The 20,376-nt window shown below is 63.1% G+C and overlaps 1 protein-coding gene across 4 annotated transcripts in view; it reads left to right on the forward strand.

Annotated features, from left to right (window-relative positions):
* Positions 1–19,643, forward strand: part of STAT3 (signal transducer and activator of transcription 3) — a 39,667-nt gene extending 20,024 nt beyond the window's left edge. The window contains exons 2-24 of one of the 4 annotated variants that reach the window (XM_075911497.1): positions 3,735–3,881; positions 4,758–4,902; positions 7,526–7,624; positions 8,136–8,231; positions 8,343–8,424; positions 8,849–8,943; positions 9,446–9,597; positions 9,944–10,102; positions 10,238–10,330; positions 11,146–11,205; positions 11,534–11,563; positions 11,682–11,775; positions 11,880–11,927; positions 12,275–12,358; positions 13,302–13,400; positions 13,938–14,073; positions 14,500–14,552; positions 14,637–14,731; positions 15,463–15,602; positions 15,963–16,178; positions 16,397–16,439; positions 16,912–17,024; positions 17,713–19,643. In XM_075911497.1, coding sequence (XP_075767612.1) covers positions 3,754–3,881; positions 4,758–4,902; positions 7,526–7,624; positions 8,136–8,231; positions 8,343–8,424; positions 8,849–8,943; positions 9,446–9,597; positions 9,944–10,102; positions 10,238–10,330; positions 11,146–11,205; positions 11,534–11,563; positions 11,682–11,775; positions 11,880–11,927; positions 12,275–12,358; positions 13,302–13,400; positions 13,938–14,073; positions 14,500–14,552; positions 14,637–14,731; positions 15,463–15,602; positions 15,963–16,178; positions 16,397–16,439; positions 16,912–17,024; positions 17,713–17,768 — 2,316 coding nt within the window. In that variant the 5' untranslated portion in view covers positions 3,735–3,753 and the 3' untranslated portion in view covers positions 17,769–19,643. The other 3 variants (XM_075911498.1, XM_075911495.1, XM_075911496.1) reach the window with 3 other exon arrangements.
* The last annotated feature ends 733 nt before the right edge of the window (positions 19,644–20,376 follow it).

Consider the following 20,376-nt stretch of genomic DNA (forward strand, 5'->3'; position numbering starts at 1 on the left):
GGTTGGGTAGGCTCAGCCCGAGCCAGAGTTGGTGTCTGGGCAAATCCCGTGTCGGGTATGGCAGCCAGGCCTTGCTGAGGGGGGTGTGTGTGTGTGTGTGTGTGTGTGTGTGGTGGGGGGGGCGTGCCGTTCCCCTCCGCAGGTTCTTACCATACGGGAGACACTTCATGGCGCTACAAAGGGGGCAAGCACGCTCTTCGGTTGCGTTGCCAACTGGCTGCAGTGGCGTTTCGCTTGCTCCCTGTGGCATGGTGGTGTTTAATAAGCGGACGTGCTCAGCAGTCGGGTTTCGCGCTCCCCAAAGGAGAGCGCTTAATTCCACCCCCGGGGAAGATGCCAGCTCCTCGGTGACCTTTCCCGTTCTAACGGCAAAGGCGGCGTGTCGGCCTGGCTGCCTGCTAGAGGTTCGGGAGCCTGCGGCTGGCTACGATGCGACAGCTTGTTTCAAAACTGAAATGATTTTGCAAAACGTACTTGGCGCTGAGCCGCGCAGGAAATGGCTCGCCCCCGAGACGCTTACTTTTGCTTTCTGTGCTGATGAACCGAAATGCTACTGATCTCTGGCCAGCCCAGGGTGCTCGGGTGGAAAAGCACCCGCCGCCCCGAGAAGTAGCTGCCGCCGTGCTAACGACACGACTAACGGGGGGGGGGGGGGGGAGAAGAGGCTGGGGGTTCCCCCAAGAGCTCTGCAGATTGGCCATGTAGCGTGTTCCAGGGGCCTCACTGGAAAACGTAGTGCACTTGGGGTATCGGACTAACCCTGCCTAGGAGCGGTGGCGTTGCTGCGTTCGCTGCCTCTCTCCCGCCGCCGGGGAACGGGCGGGCCAATAGGGCTGCTGTGTGCCGGCCACAGAAAGGCCCAGGGGCAGCAGAACAGGATGTTCTAACCTCTCGTGTGATGTTCTCATCGCTTCGGCCTCGTGAGCCTTCTCACCTCAGCGCTGACTCGAGCCGGGCTCTCTCGGGGAACGCTAGAGCGTGTGGCTACCGGGGACCGGACAGCGAAGCCTGCGGCTTAGGCGCCAGCAGGTAGCTCCTGAAAACCAGCATGCACCAGGCCCGTGGGGCAGGGTGAAGTCCACTTCTGCACAAGGGGCCAGCACAGGCCCCTGCGGGAAGGGGAGCGAGGGCAGCGTGGGCTGACTTTGCCCCAGGACGCGAGGGGCAGATCTGTTTGCATTTGCATCAGAATGGCCAGACTGGGTCAGACCAAAGGCCTCTCTAGCCCAGTGTCCTGTCGGCCGACAGTGGCCAATGCCAGGTGCCCAGAGGGAGCAAACGGAACAGGGAATCATCAAGCGATCCCTCCCTCCCCTGTCGCCCATTTCCCAGCTTCTGACACACCGAGACTAGGGACACCATTCCTACCCGTCCTGGCTATTAATTATTGATGGACCTGACCTCCATGAATTTATCTAGCTCTTTTTTTGAACCCTGTAAAAGTCCTGGTCTTCACAGCATCTTCCAGCAAGGAGTTCCATAGGTTGACTGTGCATGGGGAAAAAAAAAACTTCCTTTTGTTTTAAACCTGCTGCTTATTCATTTCGTTTGGTGACCCCTAGTTCTTAGGTTATGGGAATAAGTCAATAACGTTTCCTTATTCACTTTCCCCACGCCACTCATGATTTTACAGACCTCTGTCCTATCCCCCATTAGTCTCCTCTCTTCTACGCTGAAAAGTCCCAGTCTTTCATCTCTCTTCATATGGCAGCCGTTCAAACCCCTCTTCATTTTTCTTGCCCTTTCCTGAACCTTTTCCAATGACAAAGGCCATGTTTCTTTCCAGTTGCAGATCTACCTGCGGGTAGATGGATAAGAAGGCGGGCCCAGTGTTCAGGTTATTGGGTTTGTGTTTTACTCCTGTGGCATCTCTAAATCCCCTAGTCCGATCCCGTGGTCCTACCCCGGTGTAATGTGTCCCTGCCAGTTCACAGCTCATGCTGCTGAGTGTTGCAAGGAGCCAGCCGGCGGGTCCCACCAGCCTGTTATTGTCTGGCCCATATTGGCTAGTCCAGGCTCAGAGCGACACCCCAGCTTTTGATTGGACCCCTGGAGCAGCCCCATCAGTGTGCCAGACCCCCAGGACCCCTCTGCCTTCAGGGCAGGTCATGCTGGACTGCAGCCCCCTCCCCCACTTTGCCCTGTGAGCTCCACTCGGCAAGTCCCCTGAAGCAGATTCCTTAAGGGAGAGACCTTGGGCCACATTTGCACAGCACAGTAGGTTCCTGAGGAGTACTGGGGGGTGGTCCAGTTGGCTATGGGGAACTCAGAGAAGAACATAAGAACGGCCAGACTGGGTCAGACCAAAGGTCCATCCAGCCCCGTCTCCTGTCTGCCGACTAGCCAATGCCAGGTGCCCCAGAGGGAGGGAACCGAACAGGTAATGATCAAGCGAGCTCTCTCCTGCCATCCATCTTCATCCAAACAGAGGCTGGGAACACCGTTCCTTACCCATCCTGGCTAATAGCCATGAATGAACTTCACCTCCATGAATTTATCTAGTTCTCTTTTAAACCTTATTATAGTCCTGGCCTTCACAACCTCCTCCGGCAAGGAGTTCCACAGGTTGACTCTGCGCTGTGTGAGGAAGAACTTCCTTTTACTTGTGTTAAACCTCGTTCTTATATTATGGGAACAAGTCAATAACTTTTCCTTATTCGCTGACTCCACACCACTCGTGACTTTATAGACCTCTGTCCTATCCCCCCTCAGTCTCCTCTTTTCCAAGCTGAAAAGTCCCAGTCTCTTTAATCTCTCCTCTTATGGGACCTGTTCCAAACCCCAGAGTCTGTTCAGGTCAGCTCCATGGAATTCACCAGCTGTCCTGCAGTGAAGCTGGGTGCAAGAGTACCTGCTTCTTCAAGTCCTCGCTCACATCCCTGCCCCGTCTCCTTGGGTCTCTGCCAGGCGGTGTTCCCTGCAAGCTGGGCCCTTGTGCGGCTGCTCAGGAGACTTTCCAGTGCTGCCCAGCTGACTTTAGCAGAGTCCCTGCAGCTAGGTTTGGTATTTCTATTGGTGGTGTACACTCATGCATGCCTTGGCACATGGAAAAAAAATATTCCGCACGTGGATGGAAAAAGAGTCTGCCCACAGATGGAGATGATTAGAGGGAACACGTGTCCGTGTGCGGCTTTCCCTGCTGTGCGAGCCGTGTGTCCTTGTTTCTCTGGACTCCTGATTGATCTGGGTCGGTTTCAGCCAGTTTCTTAATGGCTTGTTCTGAGGCAGCCAAGTGACACTCACAACAGTCCATGAGTCTGTCCTCAGAGCCAACAGGACCCCTCTCTCCACCTGGAAGCAATGAAAAGTGTGTATGTGAGGGAAACTGAGGCATGCTTCTGCCCCTTCCCACTTCATCCCCCTTGCTTTGTGGGGCGCTCTGTGGCAGTGGCTTTGTGTCTGTGTTGTGGGCGGAGGGGTGATACCAGGAATGCCTTGGGGAAGCCGGGAATCCGTTCTCCTTCTGCTGAATTCAGAAATGGCCGCGGGGATTTTGATCAACATTAAGAAATGAAACTGAGCTTTGGGCTAAGGTGAACCATGGGACGTGCCCGCCCTGCCCCCTCTCCCCCTCCAGGCGGGGCGAGGAGCCTGATTGAATGGGGGGAGTGTTACAATATGACTTGTGGGGATGCTCGTGGAGTCATTTCTGGGGTAAAGGAAGACACGGAAGGGGTCCCCCCCAGCTTCTTGGGGTCCCCGTGGCTCTGACGCGGCTCTCTCTGCCTTGCCAGGTTTCCAGCCGAAGCCGAGATGGCGCAGTGGAATCAGCTGCAGCAACTGGACACGCGGTACCTGGAACAGCTGCATCAGCTCTACAGTGACAGCTTCCCCATGGAGCTCAGGCAGTTCCTGGCCCCCTGGATTGAAAGCCAGGACTGGTAAGTCTGCTCCAGGGCCCGAGCCAGCCTCCCGTGTGTGGGGTCAGGCGGGGACTTGGCTGGCCACAAGGACCCCACAACTGCAGCGTGTCTTCCTGCAGCAGCTGGTGGGCACCTGGCCTGGCAATCCTGTTCCAAACCGCGCCTACTGTGGCCAAGGTGGCACCGGGCTGGCTGCATGGTGCTCTCCCTGGGTTGCACCCCGCTGGGTTGCAGGCCGCCTGGCCTGGAGGCTTAGTCCTCTGCACAGGGCGAATCTGGCCCGTGCTGAGCCAGAGCTGGTGGAGAGACTTGCAAACACAAGCACTTTCCCCTGCCGCGCAGGCTGACCTGCCCAGGGGGCGCATGTCGGTGGGCAACGCCCCTCGGAGCGGGAAAGGCCGCCCAGGCGCCGGCGAATGTCTGACGTGGTCCCTTGTCACAGGGATTTGACACGTTGCCGGCGGGTCTGGGATTGGGGTTTGGCGCTTGGAGGCTCGTCCCGGGGGCAGGAGGCGGAGGGTGTGGCTGCCGAGTACGCACGGAGCTGGCAAAACTGGCTTGCGGCCAACCCGGCGGTGGCCGCCTAAAAATGGGCCCCACAGAATTTGCATGCGCAGCTGCCTGAATGAGCGAGCCAGGCCTGCATGCCCAGATGAGCAGGATCTGCAGCCAGCCGACTCCAGCGAGCAGATGGTGCTGGCGGGGCCCTTGCTGGGCAACTAGGTGCTGGGGGAAGGGGAGGGATCCCATCCCTGCAGGGTCCTGCCCTTGCTGTGCACATGGGAGTCGCTCCCATGCAGTTGCCCTCGGGTGGGGGGCCAAGCGGGGCCGTCCCTACCCGCCCTTGCACTGCGCGCGAGGAGTGTCTGTGTATTTCAACCCTGCCTCGCGCAGGGCGTACGCGGCCAGCAAGGAGTCCCACGCCACACTGGTGTTCCACAACCTGCTGGGAGAGATCGATCAGCAATACAGCCGGTTCCTGCAGGAATCCAACGTCCTCTACCAGCATAACTTGCGCAGGATCAAGCAGTTCCTGCAGGTGGGTATTGTGTCACTGTGGGGGGAGGAGCTACAGAGCCAGGGGGGCAGGGTCATCCCACAACTGTGGGGGGAGGAGCTACAGAGCCGGGGGGCGGGGTCATCCCACAACCATGGGGGAGGAGCTACAGAGCCAGGGGGGCGGGGTCATCCCACAACTGTGGGGGGAGGAGCTACAGAGCCAGGGGGCGGGGTCATCTCACAACCGTGGGGGGAGGAGCTACAGAGACCGGGGGAGGGGGGGCATCGTCCCACAACCTGGCTCTGCTGTCCTATGTGCTGGCTCCTCTTGCATCCAGGCGCAGCAAGGTTCTCGGCCCGGCTGGCTAGTGAAGGGTGCACCTATGGCTTCCCAGCCCCCTGCAACTTGACCGGCTTGTCTGGCCCTGGCTAGCCGCACACGCTGTGCCACTGAGCCGGGCCACAAACCTGCAGCCATGCAGGGGCCGGATGGCCAGGGCCCGCAGCAGCTTGTTAACCCTTTACTGGCTGGCGGGGGGTAGGGTTGTTAAATTGAGACTAATTGGATAATCGAATAGTCGATGCGAATTGCATCGACTATTCGATTAGTTAAGTGCAGCTTCACTGCTGCACTTGGAAGGTGAAAGTGCTGCGGAGAGCACAGGTTCAGCGGGGGACTCCAGCACACACACCCCCCACGGGCCCTGGGCTCCCCGTGGTGTTTCAAAGTGGCAGGGGGGGACGACTCCTGGCCCCGGTCTGCACGTGGCGCTGCCACTTTGAAACACCCCTTCTTCTGCCCCCGCCCAGCTGCCTTTTTCTGATAGAGGCAGCAGGGGGAGGGGAGGGGCAGGAAGCCACGAGTGTGTCAACGATCCGATAAGCATTCGCTGATGGGATAGTCGACTAGTCGTTCACATCCCTAGGGTGGGGCGCATGCACCCCCGCGTGGCCGTGGCACCAGTATTGCACTAGACCTCTACCCAAGGGGCAGTGGCTATGGAGGTAGCCCCGCTTGGCCCCCCCCAAGGACGTGGCTCTGCTGGCCGGAGATCTTGGGGCAGCTCTTGTACTACGGCTGCCGTGAGAAGGGGGCCAGGGCTGGTTAGAGCCGGCGAGGGATGTTGCATGTCGTGTAATTGAACAGTCGTGTAATCAAATCTCAGCAGTTACACGACTATCGATAGTCCCTGGGGCGGGGCCGGCAGCCAGTGCGCTCCGCCCCACTCCCGGGGAGCCCCGGCCACGCCGCACCGCTGCCTCTCTATCGTGACAGCAGCGTGGGTGGCAGGCGGGAGCCCGTCTGCGAAGGGAGCCAGTTTAAAAACCAGCTCCCCGTGCAGACCGGCTGCCTGCCACCCCGCACTGCTGCCTCGGATGCTTCGTGGCAACCTCCCCTGCCTCTAATAGAGGCAGCAGTGCCGAGGAGGTGGGGCAGACAGCTGTGTGGAGCCAGGACCTGCTCCTCTGTAGGAGGCAGTGCAGGGCTGCGGGTGAGTCCGCAGAGCCGGCATACGCAAAGAGTCGGCTTAGAAGCTGGCTTCTCGTGCATATCGCGTGTTTTCCCCCCCCCCCCCCCCCGTGCTGCTGCCTCTGTCGGACTCCCCACCGGCTCCTGCCTCTTCCCCACGCCCCTTGCTGCCTCTGTGTCAGAGGCAGCAAGATGGGGGTGGGGATGCGTGTAGGTGACCGGGTTCACTGATCAGCCCGACTTTATCGGTTAACGGTCTGATTGTCTACAGTTGACATCCCTAGAGCTGGCCGGGGTGCCAGCAGGGTAGGGGGCACCCCCCAGGTGTTGCTCACCTCCCTGGGCTGATGGGGCCGTGGATGCTCCAGGGTCCCTGCCCAATGCTCTGAATCCGCAACCCCACGAAGCGCGCTCCCTTCCGCTGTCCAACCCCTGCCCTAGCCGGGGGCAAGTGGCACGGCAAGGCCGGGCCAGAGACGGTTGGGAGCCAGGCTGGTGTTCCCACTCGCTCCTCACGCACAGACGAGCGCAGGCCAGGGGCCGTCGCGGGTGGGCAGCCCTTGCCTGCCGTGGCGGCAGAGAGGGAGCCGTGTGCGCGCTCGGTGCCGCCTTGTCTGCGACCTGAGCAGGGCGCATTCCTCTCTTCCCCAGGGCCGGCGCTGAGCTGCCAGCCCAAAATGCCCTCGGCTTTCCGGGGGTAGGTTCAGATTCCTGCCCTGCTGCTCTCGCATGACCTCACCCCTTCCAGTCTGTTGAAGAGCTGACTGTGGGCAGTGGTATCTAGTGGTCAGAGCAGGGGATATCAGGCCAGCTCTGACATTGATTCCCACTGTGACCCTGTCCGTTCCCAGGGAAACTGAGGCATGGGGGAGGGGGCTGGACAGGTTCTGCTAACTGCTAGAGAGATACACTTGTGGACTGTGTGTCCAGGGAGGGACCAGCAGCTAATGCTGGACTCTGCAAAAGTGAGACAGATCCACCCTACATTTTAGGCAGGTTGGTTTTGAGGTTTTTTGTTTGTTTGAGGGAGAAACCTCAGCCGAGCAGATTGTGATTCCCAGTTCCTGTTAAGCCCTCGGCACTTCCCTGCGTGGCTGTGAAACGCTCCGCCCCCCCGCTGTGCGCTTCCCCAGCTCGGTGGGGGCTGGAAGTTCCATTTGTCTCCTGTCCCTCTCCCCCAAAACACATACAGAGCAGGTACCTGGAAAAGCCCATGGAGATCGCCCGGATCGTGGCCCGGTGCCTCTGGGAAGAATCTCGCCTGCTCCAGACGGCCGCGACCGCAGCCCAGGTGAGAGCAGGACTCGGCGCTCGGCTCGGGCGGGTCCCTGCTGGATGCTCCCCCGCCCTGGTGTGGAACAGAGACGGGGGCATCGGCGGTCCCTGAGGCCTTGCGGGGTTTGAGGGGCCGTTCCCAGGCGAAGCGGTGCTGCCGGAAACGCGCCGGGCGGCCATCCGTTGGCTTTGGCTGCTGACGTTTGTTTGCGAGCTGTCCCAGCTCCAGGCAAGAGCCGGGCACCGCGCTAGCCCCTGCCTGCCTGAGTCACTCCTGTCTGCATCTCCCCCTGGCCCCCTCGCCTGTGTTCAGACTGCCGGCTCTGACCGGCTGAGCACTGCGGGGGCCACGATCCGCCACCCCAATAGCTCGGCACTGCGGCTGTTTGTGTGCTGGGGAGGTGAAGCCCTGAGCCCAGAGCGCTCGCACCGGCCAGCTGTTCCTGGCGCTACCCCGTGGGCAGGCGGTGACCCTGTGGGGCCTGTGATCCGGCTCTCACAAAGGCCCGTCCTGTTCCCCTCCACAGCAAGGTGGGCAGGCGTCACACCCCACGGCCGCCGTGGTGACAGAGAAGCAGCAAATGCTGGAGCAGCATCTGCAGGACGTGAGGAAGCGGGTGCAGGTAGGTCAGCCCAGCTGCCCTGGCCCTGGGGGTCCCCCGCCCCCCCCCCCAAATCCCGCTGAATGTGCTTGAGCCTCTGCCCTGAAATGACCCCGGCTCCTGGGCTTGCAGGATCTGGAGCAAAAGATGAAAGTGGTGGAGAATCTCCAGGACGACTTCGACTTCAACTACAAGACGCTGAAAAGCCAAGGAGGTAAAGGGGCAAGTGCCTGGCTGGAGGGGAAGGAGGAGGGAGCTGGCGAGGCCTCTGAGCTGTCGCTGCCCCGTGCCTGGGGTGAGCTGGGGCACCGGCCTGCAACTCGGGAGACCCCGGTTCGGTCTCAGACTCGCTGTGACTTGAGGCCTCCGCCATGCAGCCGGGCGCGACGGTCACTGGGCCCCGGGGGGCAGCGAGGATGCCAGCGCTGACCAGGGGCTGTGAGGATGGTATGGGTGATGCTGGGGGTGCTTAGACACGCCAGTGTTGGGGGGGCTAGACAGATGGCTCACAAGCCTGGCACTTTGTGCTGGGCAGGGAGCTGAGGGGGTGGTGCTGGGTGTTCTGTGCTGGCGGGTGCGTGTCTGGTGAGGAACTGGCTCTCCTTTCCCTCCTTTCTCCCCCCTTCTCCCCCCCCAAGATATGCAGGACCTGAATGGAAACAATCAGTCCGTGACGCGGCAGAAGATGCAGCAGCTGGAGCAGATGCTGACGGCGCTGGACCAGATGCGCAGGGTACGGGGCCCCCCTCGGCCGTCCGTCTGCCCACGGCTCGCTCGTCACCCGGCCCCGGCGGGCACAAGATGAAAAGAGCTTGCCTTGGTCGGGCCATGAGGCCCAGGGCTCCCTCCCCCCCGCAGCAGGGCGAGCGGGGGCTGGTGCTCCCGCTGGGGTCTGGGGGAGCCACAGGCTTCGTGGGCCAGATCCAAGCCATGGGCGCTTGGTTCCCCACCCTGCTCTGTATGCACCATGGCTCAGGGTCCGGCGTCGCTGTCCAAGCTGAGCGATTGGACGCCCTGCCCCCCGCTGGGCGCTCCAAGGTCTGCCCCTCGTTCAGCGTGGGAGTGCTCCGATGCCGTGGCGCGGGGCTGGTTAGGAGCACCTGGCGAACCGCCCCGTGTAATAGCGCGGAAGCGGCTCCGGGATCGGGGGCTGGCAGTCGCAGCCTGTGCCGCTCTGGGTCTCCCAGCTCTAGACCGGGCTGAGGCGCCACCTGAGTGTCTCTTCCCCTTGGCAGGGGATCGTGAGCGAGCTGGCCGGGCTGCTGTCGGCCATGGAGTACGTGCAGAAGACGCTGGCGGACGAGGAGCTGGCGGACTGGAAGAGAAGGCAGCAGATCGCGTGTATCGGGGGCCCTCCCAACATCTGCCTAGACCGCCTGGAAAATTGGTGAGACCGCAGGGCCCGTTGCCACGGGCGCTCCCGAGCGGAGAGCCAGATGGGTGCTGCTTGAATTCAAGCCGCCAGGAACAGATCTGTCCCGGCCCCCCTCCTCCTGCCCCCGGTATTTCCTCAGCCCCAACGCCCCCAGACCTCCCGGTGTTCGATTCGACAGGCAAATGGGTCCCTGCGCCCCCGCAACCCCCTCGCAAGGCGGCTGTGAAGAGTCGGGGCTCCATAAGCAATAGACGCAGGCCTGGGGCGCCACTCCCGTTCATAGGGGCTCAGGCGCCCAGGGTTGCCATGGGCTGAGCTAGTCAGTGGGGCTCTCAGCTGGCTCCCCCCTCCCCTCCAGGATCACGTCCCTCGCAGAGTCCCAGCTTCAGACGCGGCAGCAGATCAAGAAGCTGGAGGAGCTGCAGCAGAAAGTCTCCTACAAAGGGGACCCGATTGTCCAGCACCGGCCCATGCTGGAGGAGAGGATCGTGGAGCTGTTCAGGAATCTCATGACGAGGTACCGGGCCATAAGGACGAAGAGCTGCTCCCGCCGCCCAGGGGTGTCCTGAGGCTGGCGGCGCGGGCGCCGGGGGGGGCGGGGGAGACACAGGACCTGTCTGAGTGTGACCCCCCCTGCGCTCTCCTCCTGCAGCGCCTTCGTGGTGGAGCGGCAGCCCTGCATGCCCATGCACCCGGATCGGCCCCTGGTCATCAAAACCGGCGTGCAGTTCACCACCAAAGTCAGGTGCGTCTTTGTGCGGGAGCCGAACGTGAGGCCGCTCCTAGTGGGCGTCTGGCGGGTCCTTTCGCTCCTTGGGTGGGCTGGAAAACGTCCGTGGGGCCGAGCTGCTCGGGTCCTGGAGGCTGGTGGGTTCTTCTCCCTCTGCCTCCGCTGCCCAGGCTGGTGGGAAGCCGTGTCGAGTGCCCCTGCCGGTCAGGTTTCTGCCCCGGCCTGCGTGCCTGGCTCCTGCTGTCGTCAGCATGTTCCTGTTGTAGCTGATCTCCCCCCAGCACCTTTCTGCCCTCTGTCACCCGGGCAACAAGAGCAGCCTGACCCCCAGGGCTGGAGGCGAACAGCCCAGTGCGGAGGCGTCGTCCAGCCGCTGGCATTGATCCTGTGCCCGACCCTCTACGCATCCTGAGAGCTGGCGGCTCCCGAGACTTGATCCCAGCTCCGCTGTGGCCCTGCCGTGTAGCCTGGGACCAGTCCCTTCCCCGCTCGGGTCCCCCGCTGGGGCACAAAGCCTTGCCAGCCTTGCTGGGTGCCTCCCCAGTGCATTAAGGAGCAAGGGGGCAGTGGGTGCCGCAGCCCGACCCGCATGCTCAACAGCAGCTGTGAGGGCTGGTTCCTGGGAACGGGCTTCAGCCGCCTGGCAGGGGGAGAGCCCTGGGCCTCTGCCTGGGCAGGCTCCCTGGCAAAGCCCCGTCCCAGCTGCAGTACGGCCAGGGCCGCGTGCAGCCCCGCTGGCCGAAGCCGTGTGCGAGTCTCCCGGGTGTCCCGTGCCGAGGCTGCTCTGGTGGCCGAGCGCCTCGTGCTGAAGTCTCTCTCCCTTCCGGCAGGCTACTCGTCAAATTTCCTGAGCTCAACTATCAGCTGAAGATTAAAGTCTGCATCGACAAGTGAGTGTGGCGCTCGCGGGGGCTGGTATCGCAGAGCAAAGGGGCACCAGCCTCTCCGAGGGGGAAAATCGGCTCTTGGGCCAAGCCCCAGCACGAGCTGGGGGCTGCGTGGTGCCCTGGGCACGGGGAGGTTTTCACGCCCGCTGCACGCTGTCCCCCTGCCCTTAGGGTGCAGGGGCCCACGTGCAAAGGAGCTGGTAGGTCCCCTTAGGAGCTGCAGTGCCACTTCGGGGGGTGGGTGGGTGTGTGTGTGTGTGTGTGTGTGTGTCTGTGTAGGACGCGCTCTCCGCTCCGGCGTGCACTGACACTGAGCCTCTCTCCTCTCCAGGGACTCGGGGGACGTTGCCGCGCTCCGGGGGTAAGTGGCTCCAACGTGTCTCCTCTCTCTCCGTCCCTGACGCACGTCCTGCCCCCTGCTCTGTCCTGGACTCTGGGGGGTTCTAACATCCTCCCCCCCACCCCCCCACTCCCCTCAGGTCCCGGAAGTTTAACATCTTGGGCACGAACACCAAGGTTATGAACATGGAGGAGTCGAACAACGGCAGCCTGTCAGCAGAGTTCAAGCATCTGGTAAGTAGCGGGGCCCGTGTGCGCCCGGGGGGGCCCGTGTGCGCCCGGGGGGGCCCGTGTGCGCCCGGCCGGCTGCAGCTTTACCGTCTCCCTTCTCTTTGCAGACGCTGCGGGAGCAGAGGTGCGGCAACGGGGGCAGAGCCAACTGTGATGTGAGTGTCCCAGCCTGCGCGTGTGCCCTGAGGTGGGGGCAGCCCAGGGGACCCTGGTGGGGACCCCACTGGGCTGGGAGCGCTCCCGCCAGGCCCTCCTCTTTGGGCAGCCCCCCCCGGGGCTCACTGGAGAGGTCTCAGCCTCTCCAGACTGGCTGAGGGAAGGTTTTTGTGCAGCACGTTCTGCAGGGAGGCAGAGCTCCCCCCCCCCCCAGCAGCCCTCTGCAGGACAGGTCATGCCCCAGCGAACCCGCAGGGCACCTGGGCTGAAGGGGCTTGTTGTGCCTGGCCTGCTGGCTGCCTGGGGAATAGCCGGCATCCCCTGAACGGCCTCCCTGTCCTCCCAGGCCTCCCTGATCGTCACGGAGGAGCTGCACCTCATCACCTTCGAGACCGAGGTCTATCACCAGGGCTTGAAGATCGACTTGGAGGTGAGTCCTGTGGGAATGGCTGCCGGGCGCAGCTGCCCCTCTTGGTGGGAGCAAGGGAGTGGGCCAGCCCAGCTGGGAAGAGGGCCTCCGGCTTCCCCCTCAGATAAAGGCCTCTCCACTGGCTTGGCCAGGCCTGGGGGAGCACAGGCTCCTCTGGTGGGCAGGTGGAGTGTTAGGCGGAGCACCGTGGCGGCTCTGTGGCGGGCCCGGGGAGTGCCGTGGTGGGTAGGTGGAGTGGGTAGGTGGTGCTGTGGCGGCTCTGTGGCAGGCCCGGGGAGTGCTGTGGCGGGCCTGGGGAGCGCCGTGGCGGCGCTGTGGCGGGCCTGGGGAGCGCCGTGGCGGCGCTGTGGCGGGCCTAGGGAGCGCCGTGGCGGCGCTGTGGCGGGCCCGGGGAGTGCCGTGGTGGGTAGGTGGAGCGCCGTGGCGGCTCTGTGGCGGGCCCGGGGAATGCCGTGGTGGGTAGGTGGAGCGCCATGGCGGCTCTGTGGCGGGCCTGGGGAGCGCTGTGGTGGCTCTGTGGCGGGCCTGGGGAATGCCGTGGTGAGTAGGTGGAGCGCCGTGGCGGCTCTGTGGCGGGCCTGGGGAGCGCTGTGGTGGCTCTGTGGCGGGCCTGGGGAATGCCGTGGTGAGTAGGTGGAGCGCCGTGGCGGCTCTGTGGCGGGCCCGGGGAGCGCCGTGGCTCCCTATGGGGGGGCCTTCACGAGGTTCCTCAGGAAGGGGTGGGTGAAGGGTCAGGCGGTTGCTGCACGCTCTGCGCTGGGCAAAGCCGTTCGGGGTGGCGGCAAGGAGCACTAGAGACGAAGTTGTGCTCACATCGCGGCAGGCTGCCCAGGGAACCATGGTGGGCGCGGCCGCTGCGGGGCGCGGCCCGGGCGACGGGGTCGGTGCGTGTGTCTGGGGTGGGGGTCTAAGGAAGCAATGACGTGACGTCTCGTCTCTCTAGACCCACTCGTTGCCTGTCGTGGTCATCTCCAACATCTGCCAGATGCCCAACGCCTGGGCCTCCATCCTGTGGTACAACATGCTGACGAACAACCCCAAGGTGTGTGTGCGGCCCCTGGGGCGGGGGGTGGATTCGGCAGGGCCTCCAGGGGTTGTTCCCGAGGGCATCAGGTGGGGGATTGTTCCCGAGGGCATCTGCCGAGCAGAGCTGCATGGGGCTGACCATGTGACACCTCCTCCCACTCGGCCTGCGGGCGCAACACGCCCAGCGTGGGGGGTGTCACAGGCTGCATGGCCTGTCGGTTCCCCAGGCACTTGGAGGCCCCTGCCGGGGGGCTAGAGTGGCAAGAATTCTGCCAGTGCTGTGATCTAGGAGCCCCAGCTGAGATCAGGCCCCTTGGCGCACTGCACAGACCCCCTCCTCGCTGCCTGAGCTTCCTGGCCACCCCGCCAAGAGAGAGCAGGGAAACTGAGGCACAAAGCGAGGCAGCAGCTTGCCTGAGGTCTCGTGTGCTGGTGGCAGAGGCAAGCGAGGCAGGGCCAGGCAGCCTCCCCCGTTGGGCTGACGGTAGCGTCATTTCTCGGGCGCTCTCTGCGTTGCCTTCAGGCGGGTTCTGTTTTTCCCCCTCCCTCCCAGAACGTGAACTTCTTCACCAAGCCCCCGATCGGCACGTGGGACCAGGTGGCCGAGGTGCTGAGCTGGCAGTTCTCCTCCACCACCAAGCGGGGGCTCAGCATCGAGCAGCTGACCACGCTGGCGGAGAAGCTCCTAGGTAACCCACCCGCCGGGCTGTGTTTGGGCCAGGGATCCTAAACCCCTTAGGCAGGTGCTGAGGGCTCTGTCCCTGGGGCGGGGGAGCCTGCCCGGTGTCCCAGCAGCTTTGGGCTCCAGGCTGCAAGTGCAAGAGAGACAGGCCGGTGGCTGGCACCTTCCAGCCTGGGAGCTGGGTGCTGGTTTCTGGGGGTGAAACACCCCCTCCCTCTCTCCCCCCCGTAGCAGGCCTAGCACTGGGGGGCCCTGCCTGGGCCGCTCTCCGGTGGGACGGCAGAGTCCCCGTCAGCCACGTTGGTTCCCCGCCGGACGTGCCAGCATCTGCTGCGGGACCCCGTGTGGCTCCGCAGCCGTGCAGCACCGCGGAACTGCCGCTCGTTCCGGAAACCCCTCCAGGGCTAACGACCCCGCTCTGCCCCCACCCTAGGGCCCGGCGTCAACTACTCCGGCTGCCAGATCACCTGGGCCAAGTTCTGCAAGGTGAGAGCTGCCCCACGGCACGTGCCCCCGCTCCGCCTGCCCCGCCCGGGCCTGTGCTCACCAGGCCCCTCTGCTTCCCCGCAGGAAAACATGGCCGGCAAAGGGTTTTCCTTCTGGGTCTGGCTGGACAACATCATCGACCTGGTGAAGAAATACATCCTGGCGCTGTGGAATGAGGGGTGAGCCGTGGCCAAGGCCCCGGGACCCTGCAGCTGGGGCGGGAAAGCTGGCCTGATGGGCTGAGCCGGGCGCTATCAAGGGGCCATGGGGTGGGGGTGTCCATGTCCCGTAGCCCGGTGGCTGCCTTGGCACGTGGTGAGCCACCCCTGGGCTCTGAGCCACGCCGGGTCCTTGGCAATTCCTGAGCTTCGTTTCAAGCGCTGATGCAGATTAGAAAGGGAGGATGCCTACTTTAATTCCTCCCCCGCCCCCCCGGTAGTCCCGGGAGCAGCCCTGCGAAGGCCCTGGTGCAGCCTTGGGTCGGGGGGCTCCCCTGAAACGTGCCCCAGCTCCACTCCAAGCTGTGGGCTGGAGCTAGGGTGGAGCTCTGGCCCGGGCGGTACCAGGCAGGCTGGGGGCTCCATGGCTCCTTTCTGACATCCGGCCATGGGGGACACCGAGCCGGCAGAGCATCCTTGGGATGCCTGGGGCTGGACCACAGCACTCTCCTTCCCCTCCCTCCCACTGCAGCATGGGCTGTGCCAGGGCAAGCGGCAGGCAGGACCGTATGAGGGTCAGCGGTTCTGCTTCAGCCACCGCCCAGCGGCTTCGTATCCCCTTCTGCCAGCAGCTCCCGCCGTGCCAGCACCGGTCCAGCAGCTGCAGGGCTCGGGGAGGGAGGCAGCGATGGAGCCAAGCGCAGCCCTGCGGCCGCTGACCATGTCCCTCGGGGCTGTCTCCCTTCTGCCAGGTACATCATGGGCTTCATCAGCAAGGAGCGGGAGCGCGCCATCCTGAGCACCAAGCCGCCCGGCACCTTCCTGCTGCGCTTCAGCGAGAGCAGCAAGGAGGGGGGTATCACCTTCACCTGGGTGGAGAAGGACATCAGCGGTACGTGCCCGGGGCTGGTCACCGAGCCGGGGCGGCGCGTTACTGACCCGCGAGGAGTCTGGGATCGTAGCGCGTCTCGGCTCCGCCCAGCGGGGGTCGGCCGGGATCATGGGCTGCAGTCCCCTGCCAGTGCTCTAACCACTGCTCACCCTTGTCCGTCCTGACGCCTGAGCTGTGTCCCTGCTGCTGTGCTGAGCGCCTGCTGGAAACGGGCTCCCAGGGCTCCGTGCGGCCATGCCTGGAGCCTGCCCTGTCTTATGCAACCCTAATAGGAGGGCTGGTGCCGTGGGGTTTTTCCCAAGGGAGCCTGGAACGGGTGTGGGATGGGCCCCCATGAAACGCTTCCTCCTCCCCTTCCAGGGAAAACCCAGATCCAGTCCGTGGAGCCGTACACCAAGCAGCAACTCAACAGCATGTCCTTCGCGGAAATCATCATGGGCTACAAGATCATGGATGCCACCAACATCCTGGTCTCGCCCCTGGTCTACCTGTACCCCGACATCCCTAAGGAGGAAGCCTTTGGCAAATACTGCCGCCCCGAGAGCCAGGAGCACCCCGAAGCTACGGACTCAGGTAGTCGTTGACTTTCCGCGACCGCTGCCTCTCCGGCTGCGGTGCGGGAACGTCGGGGAGATCCGGCAGCCGCTCACCATCCGCCGGTTTACCTGGATCGAGGCTTCCTTTGTTCGTGGGGGGAGAAGCCGTCTGGTCTGCGGCGGGGCAGGCGTCCTGAGAACGGGGCCGACCGGGGTGGGACAGACGGCCAGCTGCCTAACCCGCTTTTCTCCCCGCAGGCACCGCGCCGTACCTGAAGACCAAGTTCATCTGCGTCACCCCGTAAGTGTTCTCTGAGGCGGCTGCCGCGGGGCGGCCCTGAGCACGGTGTTGTCACGCTCGCTGGGAGCCCCGGCAGGCGTGCCTTGGCTCTTAGCGCGAGACTCTTTCTTTCTGTTGCAGCGAGCCCAAGTCCCGGCCCTGTTGGGCGGGGGGCTGCACAGGCGCGCCCGGAGACGCCCGTCCCGAGGAGCTCGGAGGCTTGCTGGCTCCGCCCCGCAGCGTGGGGGGACAGGGGGTTCTCCCCGGCGTGCCGATGGAGAAGTGGGACCCACAGGCCCGGGGTCACCCAGGAAGTGGGCACGGAGCTGGGAATTGATCCCAAGTTGCCAGTCCCTCGTGCGGCTCGTGGCACCGTTCCCTCCCCTCCCCCCCAGGCCCGGCTCTGCCCTACCCTAGGCAACCCCGAGGTGGCCCTGGGCCTCTCATGGCTTCTCTTGTGCTGTCTCGTTGTCCTCCCCCTTCCCCGCTACAGAACGACCTGCAGCAACACCATCGACCTGCCCATGTCCCCGCGCACACTGGACTCGCTCATGCAGTTTGGCAATAACAGCGAGGGAGCCGAGGCCAACGCCGGAGGCCAGTTTGGTAAGTGGGCAACACCTGGCCCCGGGGCTCTGGTGTCCGGCCCCAGGCATGGGGCCTCTGCTCACTCATAGCAGCCAGGGGATGTAGGTCTGGTGCCAGCTCTGCCAGGGCCCAGGCCTTTCCCAATTAGGGATGTGACAGTGTAGCAAAAGCGTAGCTGTTAACGCTGTAGACTACACGCATTCTCCCCTCCCCTGCCAGTAAATGTCTTTAGCGTCCTGGCTCCCACTGGGCCTGGGGCCTACCCTAGCTGCGGCTCTGCATTTCAGGTGGGCAGGCAGCCCGGCTCCGTTCCGGCTCGTGCTGGGTCCAGGAGCTCAGACCCTCACTGGACAGGGGCTGCTGCCACCCTGCGCTGCTGCCTCTGTATCAGAGGCAGCAGCGCGGGGAGCTGGTTTTTAAACTGGCTCTCCCCGTGGACCAGCTCCTGTCTGGCACCCCACGCTGCTGCCTCTGATACCGAGGCAGCAGGGCTCCTCGGGAGTGGGGCTGGAGCGTGCTGGCTGCCGGCCTCACCCCCGGACTATAGAATAGTCGAGTAACTGATAAGAAGTCATGAGGTTAGTCGATGGTTCAGTTAACCGATATTTAACATCCTTATTCCTGACCTGGGGCCGCCTCCCTCGGGAGGGGTGGATTGTTCTGAGCCCCATCTGACCGGCCCCTGTCCCTGTGTGTTTCCCTGCAGAGTCTCTGACCTTCGACATGGAGCTGACTCCGGAGTGCACCGCCTCGCCCATGTGAGGGACGCAGCCCCGGCTCTGCCCTCCTGCCACATCTCTTAGGGGAGCATCTGGACAGCTCGACCTGCCTGGCTCCATGTCGTTCCCTCGCCCTCACCCCACTAGGTCACACGTTGGCTCCGTGGCCAGAGCATCCCCAGGCTGCGGCCTGGGGGGGGACGCAGGCCTGGGGTGTCCTGACCCACTGGCAGCTGTCGAACAGGAGTGCCCCGCTGGCACTCAGAGGCGGTGCCTGTGGGTCTGGGGGGAGGGAACCCGTTTTTCTATTTCCTTCCATAACACACGTTTCCTGCTCGATGAAGTGCCTGTCCGTCTCTGACTGCCGCTGCCTCCATCCGTGCCGCGCCATTCCCAGGCCTCCGCAGCCCCTGTCCCAGCCACCCCCCGCACAATCAGCCACGTCCCCACCAGGACTTTCACTGAGTCTGTTTCTTCCAGGCAGCTGGGAGAGGAGCCCAGCAGCCCTACTGCCAAGTGCTGTAGCTAGTCAGCATAGGGGTGAGTCCTGTGGGCATGAGCAGCATCTACCGGGCAGGGGAGCGGCTTCCCCCTGCAGGCAGGACACTCCGTGATGGTTGGCCCTCCCCTGAGGCCCTTGGTTCGGAGGCTGGGCTGGATGGGCCATCTCCCGGTTGCTGGGGTAACTGGGGGCCCTACCCATCCGCTCTTCTGGCCCCTGAGCTGGAGGCCGATGCGAACGGGGCGGTTCTGCTCCCTGCTCCGATCAGCCGTTTGGCTAGACCTAGGGCGTAGGACGAGCAAGCCAAGTGCCGCCCTGCCCAGGGCTTGCCTGGAGTGCCGGAGCTGCGGGCAGGCGGGGACTCTCCAGCGAGCGAGGCAGTAGCTTGTCCTGTGGGCGGTCCCCATACTCCCATGTCCTTCGCAGCTGGGTCCATCCTCCAGGTGGTCCCTTTTGACACTGAGGTGCCCCTGTTATGGAGCTGCGCTCTGGTGGCCCCTCCCCCCCCCACCAGATCCCTGCCCCAGCTACTAGGCCCTTCACGCACGGTGGCCTTTGCGTGCTCCTTCTAGGGTGTATATCCCACAGGCCTCTGGGGATTGCTGGTGCCAGTTCCTGCCACGCTGCGGCCTGCCGGCTCTGGCCTGGTCAGGCTGGGGGCAGAAACCTGCAGTGGCAGGCACTGGACAAACATAGGGGGCTTTGCCCTTCTGGTCTGGGGTTGGTTTTTCAGTGATAAGCTAGCAGGCCCGATGGCTTCAGAGAGACAGCGGCCACCCTCCAGGGGCAGGGGAGCTAACGAGTCTCCTCCTGAGATCGTGCCAAGTGGCCAGCCACGTGTCGTGGGTCAGAAAGTGGCTCCCCCCCGGGGCGCTCTGCAGGTGCCATGAAACAGCCGGTTCTGCGCTGTACATAGCCCGAGAGAGGAACCGAGCGCCATGCTCTGAATCTCTTCAGCTTGGATCCCAGTATTAGATGAGCCATGAGGGGGCCGGAGGGTGGCAGAGCAACAGCTGCCTGCGTTTCACAGCCTGGGCTAAACCTACGTATATAAACGCTTGGGAGCAGGGGGGTCCCTTTCTTAACCAAGAAGCCCCAGGCTGGGGTGCCCATTCGGAGCAGCCATTTGCACTAGTGCGCGGCGTGAGCTCACATGCACCAAACTGGCCCTCTGGTGCAGACCTAGATGCTCGCACAAGGTGAAGGCTGTTGGCTGACCCAAGTTTATTTCTTAACCAATAGCGTGCGCCTCCCGCCCTTCCTTGCCTGCCTCTCCGCTTCTCCATCATCCAGCCGCCTCCTCCGCCCTGTACGTCCCCTTGTGGCGCTCAATACTGTAAAGATTTTATTTTTTGTATATTTTATTGCTGTATTTACAGGCTTTAACTTTCTCCTAAATAAAGGTGCTAAAGCGACTGTGCGCCCCAGCTGGCCTCCTCTCTTACGGGTCACTCATAGACTTTAAGGTCAGAAGGGACCATTATGATCATCTAGTCTGACCCCCTGCACAGTGCAGGCCACAGAATCTCGCCCACCCCTTCCTGGAATAATCCTCTCGCCTGTATCTCAGATATTGAAGCCTTCAAATGGTTTGAAGACCCCAAGATGCAGAGAATCCTCCAGCTGTGATCTGTGCCTCATGCTACAGAGGAAGGCGAAAAACCTCCTGGGCCTCTGGAGGTTAAATGCGAACACCAGGGCCAGTGAGATTCAGCCATTGGGGGTTCAGATCAATGGTCCATCTCGCCCAGTACTCTCTCTCCTAGCAGAGCTTCAAAGGGAATGGATTGAGTGATCCATCCCATGGGCCAGTCCCTACTTCTGACACAGGCGTCGGCACACCCAGAGCAGGGGGCTGTGTCCTGCCCACCCTGGCTGCTAGCCGTTTGTGGACCTGGCCTCCAGGGATTTAAAACTGGGCTCAAAAAAGAATTAGTTTTGGTGCTCACAGCATCCCTTAGCAACGTGATTTCCCCCGCTGCCTGCGCGCTGGTGAAAAGCACTTGCCTCTGTCCGTTACGTAAGAACGGCCAGACTGGGTCAGACCAAAGCTCCATCTAGCCCAGTCTTGTGTCTGCCGACTGTGGCCAATGCCCTGTGCCCCAGAGGGAGTGAACCGAACAGGTAATGAACAAGCGATCTCTCTCCT

Source organism: Pelodiscus sinensis, chromosome 29 (genome assembly GCF_049634645.1).
Source record: "Pelodiscus sinensis isolate JC-2024 chromosome 29, ASM4963464v1, whole genome shotgun sequence".
Lineage (NCBI taxonomy): Eukaryota > Metazoa > Chordata > Testudines > Trionychidae > Pelodiscus > Pelodiscus sinensis.